The sequence below is a fragment of the Tachyglossus aculeatus genome, chromosome 11 (assembly GCF_015852505.1).
Source record: "Tachyglossus aculeatus isolate mTacAcu1 chromosome 11, mTacAcu1.pri, whole genome shotgun sequence".
Lineage (NCBI taxonomy): Eukaryota > Metazoa > Chordata > Mammalia > Monotremata > Tachyglossidae > Tachyglossus > Tachyglossus aculeatus.
This window is the reverse complement of record NC_052076.1, coordinates 26,811,986-26,824,736: the sequence shown is the minus strand read 5'-3', so window position 1 is coordinate 26,824,736 and position 12,751 is coordinate 26,811,986. Positions and strand designations below refer to the sequence as shown.

The 12,751-nt window shown below is 50.6% G+C and overlaps 1 protein-coding gene across 1 annotated transcript; it reads left to right on the top strand.

The window, feature by feature from the left end:
• The first annotated feature begins 5,575 nt into the window (after nucleotides 1–5,575).
• Nucleotides 5,576–12,188, top strand: LOC119934732 (proline-rich protein 2-like). The gene is made up of 3 exons (XM_038754280.1): nucleotides 5,576–5,593; nucleotides 5,800–6,467; nucleotides 11,852–12,188. The coding sequence occupies exons 1-3, from the start codon at nucleotides 5,576–5,578 to the stop codon at nucleotides 12,186–12,188; spliced, it is 1,023 nt and encodes a 340-aa protein (XP_038610208.1).
• The last annotated feature ends 563 nt before the right edge of the window (nucleotides 12,189–12,751 follow it).

The window sequence follows — 12,751 nt, the reverse complement described above, 5'->3', positions numbered from 1 at the left end:
CCCATTTTCTGGATGAGGGAATTGAGGCCCAGAGAAGTGAAGTGACTTGCCCAAGGTCACATAGCAGACAAGTGGCAGAGCGGGGGTTAGAACCTATGACCTTCCGACTCCCAGGTACAGGCTCCCACTAGGCCACGTTGCCTCTCCTATCAAATTTATTAGCCACTTCCTGAATGCTGTGTTAAGCGCTTGGTGCATGTATGGCAGAAAAGGTAATTAGGTCAGTTTGTTAATTTCCTTCCAGACCTTGGGTAGGTCCTGTGGGAAGGACAGAGGGAGAAGAGACCTGGTCCCTTTCTCTCAGTCAATTGTCTTTATTGAGCGCTTACTGAATGCAGAGCACTGAGAAGCAGCATGGTGTAGTGGCTAGGGCATGGGCTTGGGAGTCAGAAGATCATGAGTTCTAATCCCGACTCTGCCACTTGTCTGCTATGTGATTTGGGGCAAGTAACTTTACTTCTCTTTCCCTCTGTTACCTCATCTGAAAAATTGGGATTGAGACTGGGAGCCCTCTGTGGTCTTGTAGCCCCACCCCCCCAGTGCTTAGTACAGTGCCTGGCACGTAGCGCTTAACAAATTCATTATTATTACAAAGTGCTTGGGAGAGTACGCCATAACAGTATAACAGGCACATTCCCTGCCTGCAATGAGATGGGGCAGTTGGAACACACACAAACACACACACTGTCTCTCTGTCTCTCTCGTTCTCTGAGAGTAACTGTGAGGCAAGAAGCCTTCCAGGGATGACCAGACTCAGGACTAGAGGCAGACACCTAATCATTAAAGACAGAGGCTTAATGCCTAGAAAACACACGTTTGAAGCTGTTGAAAGGTGAACTGGAAATTAGGATAACTGTGAACCAGCAGGCCTGAGGAATCTTTTTATTATTATTAATAATAGTAGTAATAATAATAATTTTGGCATTTGTTAAGTGCTTACTATGTGTCAGTCACTGTACTAACTGTACTGAAAACTTCCCATTGGCTTGAAGCAGTTCATCACCTTGTCCCCTCCTACCTCACCTCACTTCTCTCCTTCTACAACCCACCCTGTAATAATAATGGCATTCATTAAGCACTTACTATGTGCAAAGCACTGTTCTAAGCGCTGACTCCTCTAGTGCTAATCTTCTCACTGGACCTCAATCTCGACTGTCTCACCGCCAACCCCTGGCCCACATCCTCTTTTAGACTGTGAGCCCACTGTTGGGTAGGGACTCTCTCTATGTGTTGCCAACTTGTACTTCCCAAGCGCTTAGTACAGTGCTCTGCACATAGTAAGCGCTCAATAAATACGACTGATTGATTGATCCTCTGGCCTGGAACACTCTCCTTCTTCTAACCCAACAGACAATGATTCTCCCTTTATTGAAGACACATTTCCTCCAAGAGACCTTCCCAAACCAAGCCCCACTTTTCCTCATCTCCCATTCCCTTCTGCATCGCCCTGACTTGCCCCCTTTGCTCTTCCCCTCTTCCCAGCCCCAAAGCACTTATGTCCCTGTCTGTCATTTTATTTACTTGTATCGATGTCTGTCTCCCCCACTCTAGACTGTGAGCTCCTTGTGGGCAGGGAATGTCACTGTTTATTGTTGCATTGGACCTTCACAAGCACTTGGTACAGTGCTGTGCACACAGTAAGTTCTCAGTAAATATGATTGACTGTATGAATGGATGCTGGAGTGAATACAAACCAATCAGGTTGGACACAGCCCCTCTCCCAAGATGAGGGAACTGAGGCACAGAGAAGGGAAGTGACTTGCCCACAGCAGACATGTGGCAGAGCCGGGATTAGAACCCAAGTCCTTCTGACTCCTAGATCCATTCTCTATCCCCTAAGCTATGCTGCTTCTCACAGAGCATGGAATCGTGTCCCACATTGGCCTTTTCAGTCTCACATGCTCTTATAGATTAATTTCCCCATGAGTGGCCTCTCGGAGTACAAAGGACTGCTAAATATAAATGTGTATAAATATTACAAACAATTTCCCAAGTACTTAGTATAGTGCATAGAGTAGCAGCGTGGCTCATTGGAAAGAGCATGGGCTTTGGAGTCAGAGGTCATGGGTTCAAATCCTGGCTCCGCCACTTGTCTGCTGTGTGACTTTGGGCAAGTCACTTAACTTCTCTATGTCTCAGTTCCCTCATCTGTAAAATGGGGATTAAGACTGTGAGCCCCATGTGGAACAACCCAATCGCCTTGTAACCTCCCCAGCACTTAGAACAGTGCTTTGCACATAGTAAGCACTTAATAAATGCCATTATTATTATTATTACTCAACAAATACCATTTCTACTTTTCAGTCTCTGAAGAGTTAACCCCCCCCCACACACACACACACACACACGAGGAAATAGCTTAAATAGCAGCAGGTGGGATTGAGGTTCGAAGGCAAAGGGCTTCTCAAGGAAAGGGGTGTGAAGAGTTGAATATATTTATATATGTTTGTATGTATTTATTACTCTATTTTATTTGTACATATCTATTTTATTTATTTTATTTTGTTAATATGTTTGGTTTTGTTCTCTGTCTCCCCCTTCTAGACTGTGAGCCCACTGTTGGGTAGGGACTGTTTCTATATGTTGCCAACTTGTACTTCCCAAGTGCTTAGTACAGTGCTCTGCACATAGTAAGTGCTCAATAAATATGATTGATTGAAACAGGGCATCTGAGTGTTCTCTATTCTGCTAGAAGCATGGTTTAGTAGACAAAGCACAAGCCTGTGAGTACAAAGGATCTCGATTCTAATCCTTGGTCTGCCTTTTGTCTGCTGCATGACCTGAACAACTCACTTCACTTTTCGGTGCCTCAGTTACCACATCTGTAAAACGGGGATTAAGACTGAGAGCCCCATGTGCGACATGGACTGTGTCCAACCTGATTATCTTGCTTGTACCCTGGCACTTAGTTTGGTACCTGGCACATAAGAAGCGTTTAACAAATACCACAGTTATTATCGAGCTTTAAACTTTGGGGATTGCTGTAAGTGGCTGGGAGAATTTGGGGAGCATGTTTGAATGAGTGCTTGCCTTGGGGGCTCAGCTTAGGTATGTGAGAGTGGGCGTGGCCACAGGTATTTGCACACATGTACTTGTGGGTATGTGTACATTGCATTGTCTATGTTTAGCTGTGTGTATATAAATACACAAACACACACTGCATATACCTTCATGTGTCTAACTGTTTATGTGAGTATACTGTGTGTATATGTGCAGGTGTACCTGTGTGTACATCGTCCTCTCCACAATTTCCTTCATTACCACCTTCCTCGCCCTCCATAGTTATGGAGGATATATTGTGTACATAGCATTGTGCTGATCACTTGGGTGAGGGCAGTTCAAGTCGAAAATGTGCTTTCTTGCTCTCCAAGATATCCCACTTGCACAGAGAGGAGGGCTGGAACAGACAGCATGATATGAGATACAAAATCGTGACTAAATTTGTCTCCAAACCCAGGCAGAGGGGCCAGAATCACTGGGCCGGGAGGGAAGGTTTGTGGGGGCCTCGGGGGGCGGGGGTGTGTGTGTGTGTGTGTGTTCGTGTTCTAATGGCATTTGTATTTGTTAAGCATATACTGTGTGTCAGACATTATTCGAAGCATTGGGGTCGATTATTATTATTATTATGGTAAGCACTTACTATGTCCCAGGTGCTGTGCTAAACTCTGGGGTGGATACAAGCAAAACAGGTTGGACACAGTCCCTGTCGCACATAGGGTGATAATTTGGGTACTTGTTAAGCACTTAAATTCATATTGTTTACTGTGTGCAGAGCACTGTACTAAGCACTATGTGCCATGCACTGACCTAAACACTAGGGTAGATACAAGTCAATCAGATTGGACAAAGTCCCTGTCCCACTTGGGAAGTGAAAATGAGTAGGATGTAATCTCCATTTTATAGTTGTAGAAACTGAGGCCCAGAGAAGTTAGGTGACTTGCCCAAGGTCACACAACAAGCAGTTGGCAGAGTGGGGATTAGAACCCAGGCTCTCTGACTCCCAAGGCCTGTGCTCTACCCGCTAGGCTGCACGACTGCGAGAGGGCACACCTGCACAGGTGAGGAACTGAGGGAGCTGAGCTTGTGGCAGCAGCTTTTTCGGGTGTGTGGGAACTAGGAAGTATGACTGAGTGGGTGCTCTGCTGTGCATATGTTGTGTGTTTGCATATCTGTGTCCCATTATGTTCATTGGGCTGTCTGCACTGGCGAACTTGTGTCTGTTGTGTGAGTATGTGTGTGCACCTATCTTGGGGTGTTGTCTAAGAGTGGGTGACCAGCTTGTACATGGAGCATGGGAGAGACTGTGTAGGGGTGTATGTGTGTGTATACACATGGAGCTGTGGTCCTCAATGCTCATGGGGAAAGACTGAGCATCTATCCTGGAGAAGCTCTAATGGTGGGTGTCTCTGTGACTCCCACTTGTGGGTGGAACATGGGAGAGAGTGTGGGTACGTCTGTGCATATATATGGTTGTGGTCCTTCCTGAGCAGGGGGGGGGAGACTGGTTGTGTATGTTTGCATAAGCATGCAGCCCTTGGTAAGCATGGGGGAGACTGTGTTTCTGTGTGTGTGATGGTGTTCTTTCAGAAGGCTATAGTCTTTGGTGAGCATGGGGGAGACAGTGTGTGTGTGTGGCTGCAGTCCTTGAGTACAGTACAATAAACAATGACATTCTCTGCCCACAGTGAGCTTACAGTTGCTTTCTCAAGCACTTAGTACAGTGTTCTGCACACAGTAAGCACTCAATAAATACAATTGAATGAATGAACATGGGAGAGATAGCATGTATTTAAGGCTGCAGACCTTGGTGAGCATGGGGAAGCTATAGATTTGTGTGTGTGTGTGGTGGGGGGGGGGCGGTGCTGTGGTCCTGGGTAAGCATGTGGGAGACAGTGTGTTTGATTGTTTTTGTTCATAAGGCTGCAGCCCTAAACCTGGGGGAAACTGTGTGTGTGTGTGTGTCTTTGTGAGAGAAAGAGATTATTTTTCTTCATAAGGTTGTAATCTTTGCAGAGCATAGGGGAGACTGTGTGTGTATAAGGCTGCAGTCCTTAGTGAACATGGGGGAGACTGTGTGTTATGGTGTTCGTTCATATGGGAGACTGGATTTGTATGTCTGTGGTCTTTGAGCATAGAGGAGACTCTGTATGTGTTTGTGTGTGCGTTTATGTCTGTGTGTGTTCATAAGGCTGCAGTCCATAGTGAGCCCAGGGGAGGCTGAGTGTGTGTGAGATTGTGTTTGTTCAAAAAGGAGACTGTAGATGTACCTAAGGCTTTGGTCCTTAGGAAGCATGGGGGAGTCTGTGTGTGTGTGTGTGTGTGTGTGTGTGTGTGTGCGTGTTTGTGTATAAGACTGTGGTCCTTGCTGAGAATGGGGAAGACTGGGGGCGTGTGGATGTGTATATGAGTCCTTGGTGGGCATGGAGAGACTGAGTGTGTGTGTGATTGTTTGTGTTCATATGACTGCAGTCTCTGGTAAGTTTGGGAGAAACTGTGTGTGTGTGTGTGTGTGTGTGTGTGTGTGTGTGTGAGAGAGAGAGAGAGAGAGAGAGAGAGAGAGAGAGATTGTGTCTTCATGAAGCTGCAGTATTTGGTGAGCGGGGGGGTGGGGGGGAGCCGTGTGTGTGAAATTGTGTTTATCCATGAGGCTGCAGTCCTTGGGGATCGCGGTGTGTGTGTGTGTGTGTGTGATTGTGTCTGTCCACGAGGCTGCAGAGTCCTCGGTGATCTGCGGGGGGGGTGTATGTGTGTGTGTCTTCGAGGCTGCAGGGTCCTCCTTGACCTGCGGGGAGGGGGCAGTTCTGTGGGCACCTGGTGCGTGGCCCCTCCGGGGTGTCGGAGCCCACCTCGGCCGGCCTTCCCTCCCCCCCAAACGCCGCCGCCCGCTCGGCCACCGAGGCCGCCGGACCTGCGGGACCCCCAGACCAGCGGGACCCCCAGGACCTGCAGACCCCAGACCTGTGGGACTCCCAGGACTTTCAGTCCCCCAGGACCTGCGGGACCCCCAGGACCTGCAGACCCCAGACCTGTGGGACTCCCAGGACCTGCAGACCCCAGACCTGTGGGACTCCCAGGACTTGCAGTCCCCCAGGACCTGCGGGACCCCCAGGACCTGCAGAACCCCCAGACCTGCGGGAGCCCCAGGACTTGAAGTCCCCCAGGACCTGCGGGACCCCCAGGACCTGCAGAACCCCCAGACCTGTGGGACTCCCAGGACTTGCAGTCCCCCAGGACCTGCGGGACCCCCAGGACCTGCAGACCCCAGACCTGTGGGACTCCCAGGACTTGCAGTCCCCCAGGACCTGCGGGACCCCCAGGACCTGTGGGACTCCCAGGACTTGCAGTCCCCCAGGACCTGCAGAACCCCCAGACCTGCAGCCCCCCCAGGCCCTGCAGCCCGCAGCCCCGCGGGCCCCCCGACTCTCCCGGGGAGGGCCTGCTGACGGCCCCTTGTCCGGTGGGATCGGGTCTGGTCCTAGACCAGGCCGTCCCCATCCCGCCGGAGCGGGCCGCGGGACTCCTGGCTCCGGCGGGGCTGGGGGAGGGTGGGGGTGACGTGTGGGTGTGCGGAGACGCCAGCCTGTCTGCGGCGCTCCCTCGGCTGTTATTATCTCTCCGCCGAGTTCCCGTTTACCTGGCTGCAGGCTCGCTCGGCCTCCAAGCTTTGTTCCTTAATTAACACTGCCGGCCCCGCTCACCTCGGGTCCCCTTTCGAAGAAAGGGGGGAGCCAGGGGCCGAGGGGCTCCCTCCTCTTCCTCCCCGACCCCCCGAAGGGGAGCTCTCTCACTCCCCCCAGGCTGGCCGAGGAGGGGGCCCTCCAAAAAGCCTCCCTCCCGATGGGGGTACCCCTCTCCCCGAGGCAGCGAGGCCTAGTACTAATAATAAGGATAACGATGGTATTTCTTCAGCGCTTACTACGTGCCGGGCACGGTTCTAAGCGCTGGGGTAAATACGAGGTAAGCAGGTTATCCCACGTGGGGCTCACAGCCTCGATCCCCATTTTACAGATGAGGTAACTGAGGCAAAGAGAAGTAAAGAGGCTTGCCCAAGGTCACACAGCAGACAAGTGGCAGAGCGGGGATTAGAACCTGCGTCCTCTGACTCCCAAATCTGGGCTCTTACCGTTAAGCCACGCTGCTTCTCTAATAATAATAATGGTTTTTGTTAAGTGCTTACTATTTGCCAAGCACTGTTCTAAGCACTGGAGTAGATACAAGGTAATCAGGTTGTCCCACATGGGGCTCACAGTCTTCACCCCTATTTTACAGATGAGGTAAATGAGGCACAAAGAAGTGAAGTGACTTATCCAAAGTCACATAGCTGACAAGTGGCAGAGCCGGGTTAAGAACCCAGGACCTCTGACTCCCAAGCCTGAGCTCTTTCCACTGAGCCACGCTGCCATCCTGGGAGTCAGATGGGACCTGGGTTCTAATTCCGACTCCACCGCTTGTCTGCTGGGTGACCCTGGGCAAGTCACTTTACTTCTCTGGGGCTCCTTTTCCTCCTTTTCCTCATTAGAGAAGCAGCGTGGCTCAGTGGAAAGAGCCTGAGCTTGGGAGTCAGAGGTCATGGGTTCTAATCCTCACTCCACCACTTGTCACCTATGTGACTTTGGGCCAGTCACTTTACTTCTCTGTGCCTCAGTTCCCTCGTTTGTAAAGTGGGGATTAAGACTGTGAGCCCCGCGGGGGACAACCTTGATTACCTTGTATCTACCCCAGTGCTTAGAACAGTGCTTGGCAAATGTTAGGCGCTTAACAAATACCAACATTATTATTATTATTTAAGACTGTGAGCCCCATGTGGGACAGGGAACTATGACCAACCTGATTAGCTTGTAACAACCCCAGAGCTTCGGACAGTGCTTGACACATAGTAAGCACTTAACAAATATCATCATCATCTTCTAGACTGTAAGCTCATTACGGGCAGGGAATGTGTCTGTTTATTGTTGTATTGGACTCTTCCAAGTGCTTAGTTGAGTGCTCTGCACACAGTAAGCACTCAATAAATATGATTGAATGAGAAAATGAACCTGTCCGCTCCCCCGCCTCTGGACTATGTGATGCCGTCGCCTTCGACGTCGAAGAGTCCGTAGTCTCCATGGTCAGCCCTTCTCTGTGTTCCCCGCTGTGCAGATGTTCCCGAGGTCTCACCTAACTCCCACCTGCTGCAGGTGTAGCCTGCCTCTTGGCTGCCTGGCAGTGACCCTCGTTCTTCCTCCCCACCTCCTCCCTCCCAATTCATTCATTCATTCAATCGTATTCATTGAGTGCTTACTGTGTGCAGAGCACCCGGCTAAGCGTTTGGGAAGTACAAGTCGGCAGCATATAGAGACGGGCCCTACCCAACAACGGGCTCAGGTTGCAGCACCCCTCCTCCTCCTCCTCCTCGCCCCGAGACCAGTTCCTGGGACAGGTGGGGGCTCGATGATGTTAACTGGGAAAAGAGGGAGCGAGTGCTTTGAGATCCCTGGGAATTCGGATGGTGAAAACTTTTAACCAGAGCGACTGAGCAATTCCAAAGTGGCGTGGAGAGGGTGCCTCCTCCACTCCACGCCGATTGCGGGAGGCCAACGGAGAGCTGGCATGACATCAGTCATTCATTCAATCGTATTTATTGAGTGCTTACTGTGTGCAGAGCACTGTACTGAGCACTGGGGAGAGTGCAATACAACAATAAACAGACATATTCCCTGCCCACAAAGAGCTTATAGTCTAGAGGGGGGAAGCAGCATGGCATAGTGAATAGAGCACGGGCCTGAGAGTCAGAACGTCATGGGTTCTAATCCCGGCTCTGCCACTTGTCTGTTGTGTGGCCTTGGGCAAGTCACTTCACTTCTCTGTACCTCGGTTACTTCATCCGTAAAATGGGAAGTAAGACTGTGAGCCCAATGTGGGACAGGGACTGTGTCCAACCTGATTTGCTTGTATCCACCCCAGTGTTTAATATAGTGCCTGGCACATAGTAAGTGCTTAACAAATACTATTACTATTATTATCAATACAAATAAATGAATTACAGGTATGGACATAAGTTGCATCCTGCTCTGCTGGGCAGCAGGAGAAGCCGCCAGGACCCATTGCGGGCACTGACAGTTGGAGTCGCTGCTCTGGCACCCAAAGGTGCCAACGGATGCTGGGCTTGGGCCCCCAGGGTAATGCCTTCCTTGCCCGGGCACCTCTGCCAGGCTTTCTTGGTACGCGCACGCGCACACACTGAAAATCTTTCATCTCTTCTCGCCCCTGGCTCCGGGGAATTGCAAGAAGTGAATCCACGAGGCCCGGCTGGTTGTGCAAGCAGCTCAGGGGGCGGGGGGCTCCCTGCCCGCCCTGGCCTCCCCTCCCCCAAGGCCCTGCTCTCCCTCCCCATCCGCCCCCCTGCACCTGCGTGGTAATCACCCCTCGGCTGTTGTCGTGGCTTGTGCACCTCCCCAGTTGTGGGGAGCGGCACTAGGCCGCAGCCTTCACCCTACCTAGCGTGGCAAGGGTGGAGAGACAGACAGAGCCCCCACTTTCCTCTGCTCCTCCTCCCCTTCCCATCACCCTGACTCCCTCCCTCTGATCTACCCCCTTCCCTGTCCCACAGCACTTATGTATATATGTAAGCACTTGTGTATATATATATACATGCTTCCCATGTGTACACATGGGAAGCAGCGTGGCTCAGTGGAAAGAGCCCAGGCTTTGGATTCAGAGGTCATCGGTTCAAATCCCGGCTCCACCACTTAGCTGTGTGACTTTGGGCAAGTCACTTAACTTCTCTGGGCCTCAGTTACCTCATCTGTAAAATGGGGATTAAGACTGTGAGCCCCCCGTGGGACAATCTGATCACCTTGTAAACTCCCCAGTGCTTAGAACAGTGCTTTGCACATAGTAAGCGCTTAATAAATGCCATCATCATCATCATCATGTCCATATGATTCTATTTATCTTATTAATGTCGTTTGGGGAAGCAGCATGGCTCAGTGAAAAGAGCATGGGCTTTGGAGTCAGAGGTCAATGGTTCAAATCCCGGCTCCACCACTTGTCAGCTGTGTGACTTTGGGCAAGTCACTTCTTTGGACCTCAGTTACCTCATCTGTAAAATGGGGATGAAGACTGTGAACCCCCCGTGGGACAACCTGATCACATTGTAAACTCACCAGTGCTTAGAACAGTGCTTGGCACATAGTAAGCGCTTAATAAATGCCATTATTATTATTATATATCTATAATTCTATTTATCTATTTTGATGGTACTGATGCCTGTCTACTTGTTTTGTTTTGTTGTCTGTCTCCCCCTTCTAGACTGTGAGCCCGTTGTTGGGTAGGGACCGTCTCTAGATGTTGCCAACTTGTACTTTCCAAGTGCTTAGTACAGTGCTTTACACACAGTAAGCACTCAATAAATACGATTGAATGAATGAATGAAAGGGAGGAGGAAGCACAGAGTCAAGGGGTCTCCGCACCTCTGGGCACCCACAAGTCTAGCCTTGAGGGATGGGGCAGGACAAGTCTAAGATGAAATCAGATTTGGAAACAGAATTTCTGCTGTAACCTCAGAAATGAATAATAATTATGGTATTTAAGTGCTTACTGTGTGCCAGGCATTGTACTAAGCGCTGGGGTGGATACAAACAAATTGGGTTGGACATAGTCCCTGTCCCTCGTGGGGCTCACATTCTCCATCCCCATTTTACAGATGAGGGAACTGAGGCAGGGAGAAGTGCCTTGCCCAAAGTCACACAGGAGACGACTGGCAGAGCTGTGTTTAGAACCCTTGGCCTCTGACTCCCAGGCGGTGCTCTATCCATTATGCTATGCTGAGTGTTTGCTGTGTGCAGAGCAGTGTACAGTGTATCCCAGCGCTTAGGATAGCGCCTAATAAGCGCTTAACAAATACTATAAAAATAAACATAAACTGAACGTTAAGATGTGTGAACCACGCACCTCCCTGACCCCCTCTCCCTCCTTCTCTGTGTGTGGTTCAGCTGGTTCAGGCACAGAGAGTCAGGCTCTGGGCTTGGGAAAGTACAATATAACAATAAATAGACACGTTCCTGTCCCCACCGAGCTTATAGTCTGGGGTGGGTGGGGGGGAGAAAGTCGTGAATAAAAATAAATAATTGACAGATATGCACATAAGTCCCGTGAGACTGGGAGGGGGGGATGAAGAAAGGGAGCAAGTCAGGGTGAGGAAGAAGGGAATGTAAGAAGAGGAAAGGGGGACTTAGGGAAGGCCTCGTGGAGGAGAGGTGCCTTCAATAAGAAATGGGCAGAAGGGCTTCACAGGCCTCCCAGGGGATCCTGCCAGCTCTTCCAACCCCTCAACTCTGGTCCCAGCCCCTACCTCTGCAGGCAAATACCAGTGGCCTCACACATGCTTGTAATTTATCCCAGTCTGCCCTTGGCCCACCCCCCGACAGCCCAACAATTTCCCATGGTCGAGTGGGTAGGACAGGGCTGCAGAGCCTGTCTCTCTGTGCATGAACCAGCTGAATCACAAGCAAGGGTGGAAGAGGGGGTCAGAGCTGCGCGGTTCTCTCATCTTCATCTTCATCTTCATCTTCATATTCATACTTTGTTTTTGTTTTTTGTTTTTATAGCATTTGTTAAATGTTTACTAGGCACTATACTAAGCGCTGGGGTACATATAAACTAATCAGGTTGGACACAGTCCATGTCCTACCTAGGGCTCACAGTCTTAATCCCCATTTTTCAGATGAGGTAACTGAGTCATGGAGAGGTGAAGTGACTTGCCCAAGGTCACCCAGCAGGCAAGTGGCAGAGTCGGAATTAGAAACCAGGTCACCAGGCCACACTGCTTCTCACTGGAGTCCAGTTGAAGACCCGTCTGGTTGGGTCTCAGGGCCAGGCCAGAGCATGATCTCAGCCCCCCACTCCCACCCCGCCCCCTGGTCTGGGGCAATTTCCTCCGGATCTGCCTCAGCTCATCCGGGGGCCGCGTCAGCCTGCCCCACCCTCCGCCAAGAGGTCCCTCCCTGCAGCTGGTGGCCGGCCGGCCTGCCAGTGCCCGGCTGACCCAGCCTCATGGTCTTCCTGGCTCCAGCCAGGATTTTCTGTCTGACTTTGCCCGGTTTGGTGCTAAGCTGGGCGAGGGCCTGTGGCTGGGCTCTGAGGCCTGCGGCCACATCAGGGCCAAGGAGCAATCTAGAGCTTGGGATTCAGGAAGACCTGGGTCATGATCCTGGCTCTGCCACGTGTCTGCTGGGTGACCTTGGGTAAGTCAATTCTCTGTACCTCAGTTGCCTCCTCTGTAAAATGGGGAATAAGACTGTGAGCCCCATGTGGGACAGGGACTGGATCCAATCTGATTAGCTTGAATCTACCCCAGAGCTTTGAACAGTGCTTGACACAGTATAAGCGCTTAACAAATACTATCATCATCATCATGGACTCTGCATGTGGTTTGCATGTCATTTGTGTATGTCCTTTTTTGACCCCATTCCTGCGAATCACTCATTCTCCTCCCTCATCGGGAAGCCCTCCCCACATTCTCAACACATCCAAAGCTCCCTTCTCTGCCCTCCCTTCATTGCACCCACTCCCAGAAGCTTGACCCTGAACTCCTCCAGAGGTGAGGTTCCAAAAGCCCTCTGAACCTCCAGTGATAAATAGTAATAATAATAGTATTTGTTAAGCACTTACCATGTGCCAGGCACTGTACTAAGTGCCGGGGTGGATACAAGCAAATTGAGTTTTACACAGTCCCTGTCCCACATAGGGCTCATGAGCTCAATCCTAATTT

What these genes read in the sequence shown, in the direction of transcription:
- LOC119934732 (XM_038754280.1), top strand. An exon ending in CCCTTGTCCGGTGGGATCGG is followed by an intron (nt 6,468 to 11,851) that starts GTCTGGTCCTAG and finishes GTTGGGTCTCAG; the next exon opens with GGCCAGGCCAGAGCATGATC.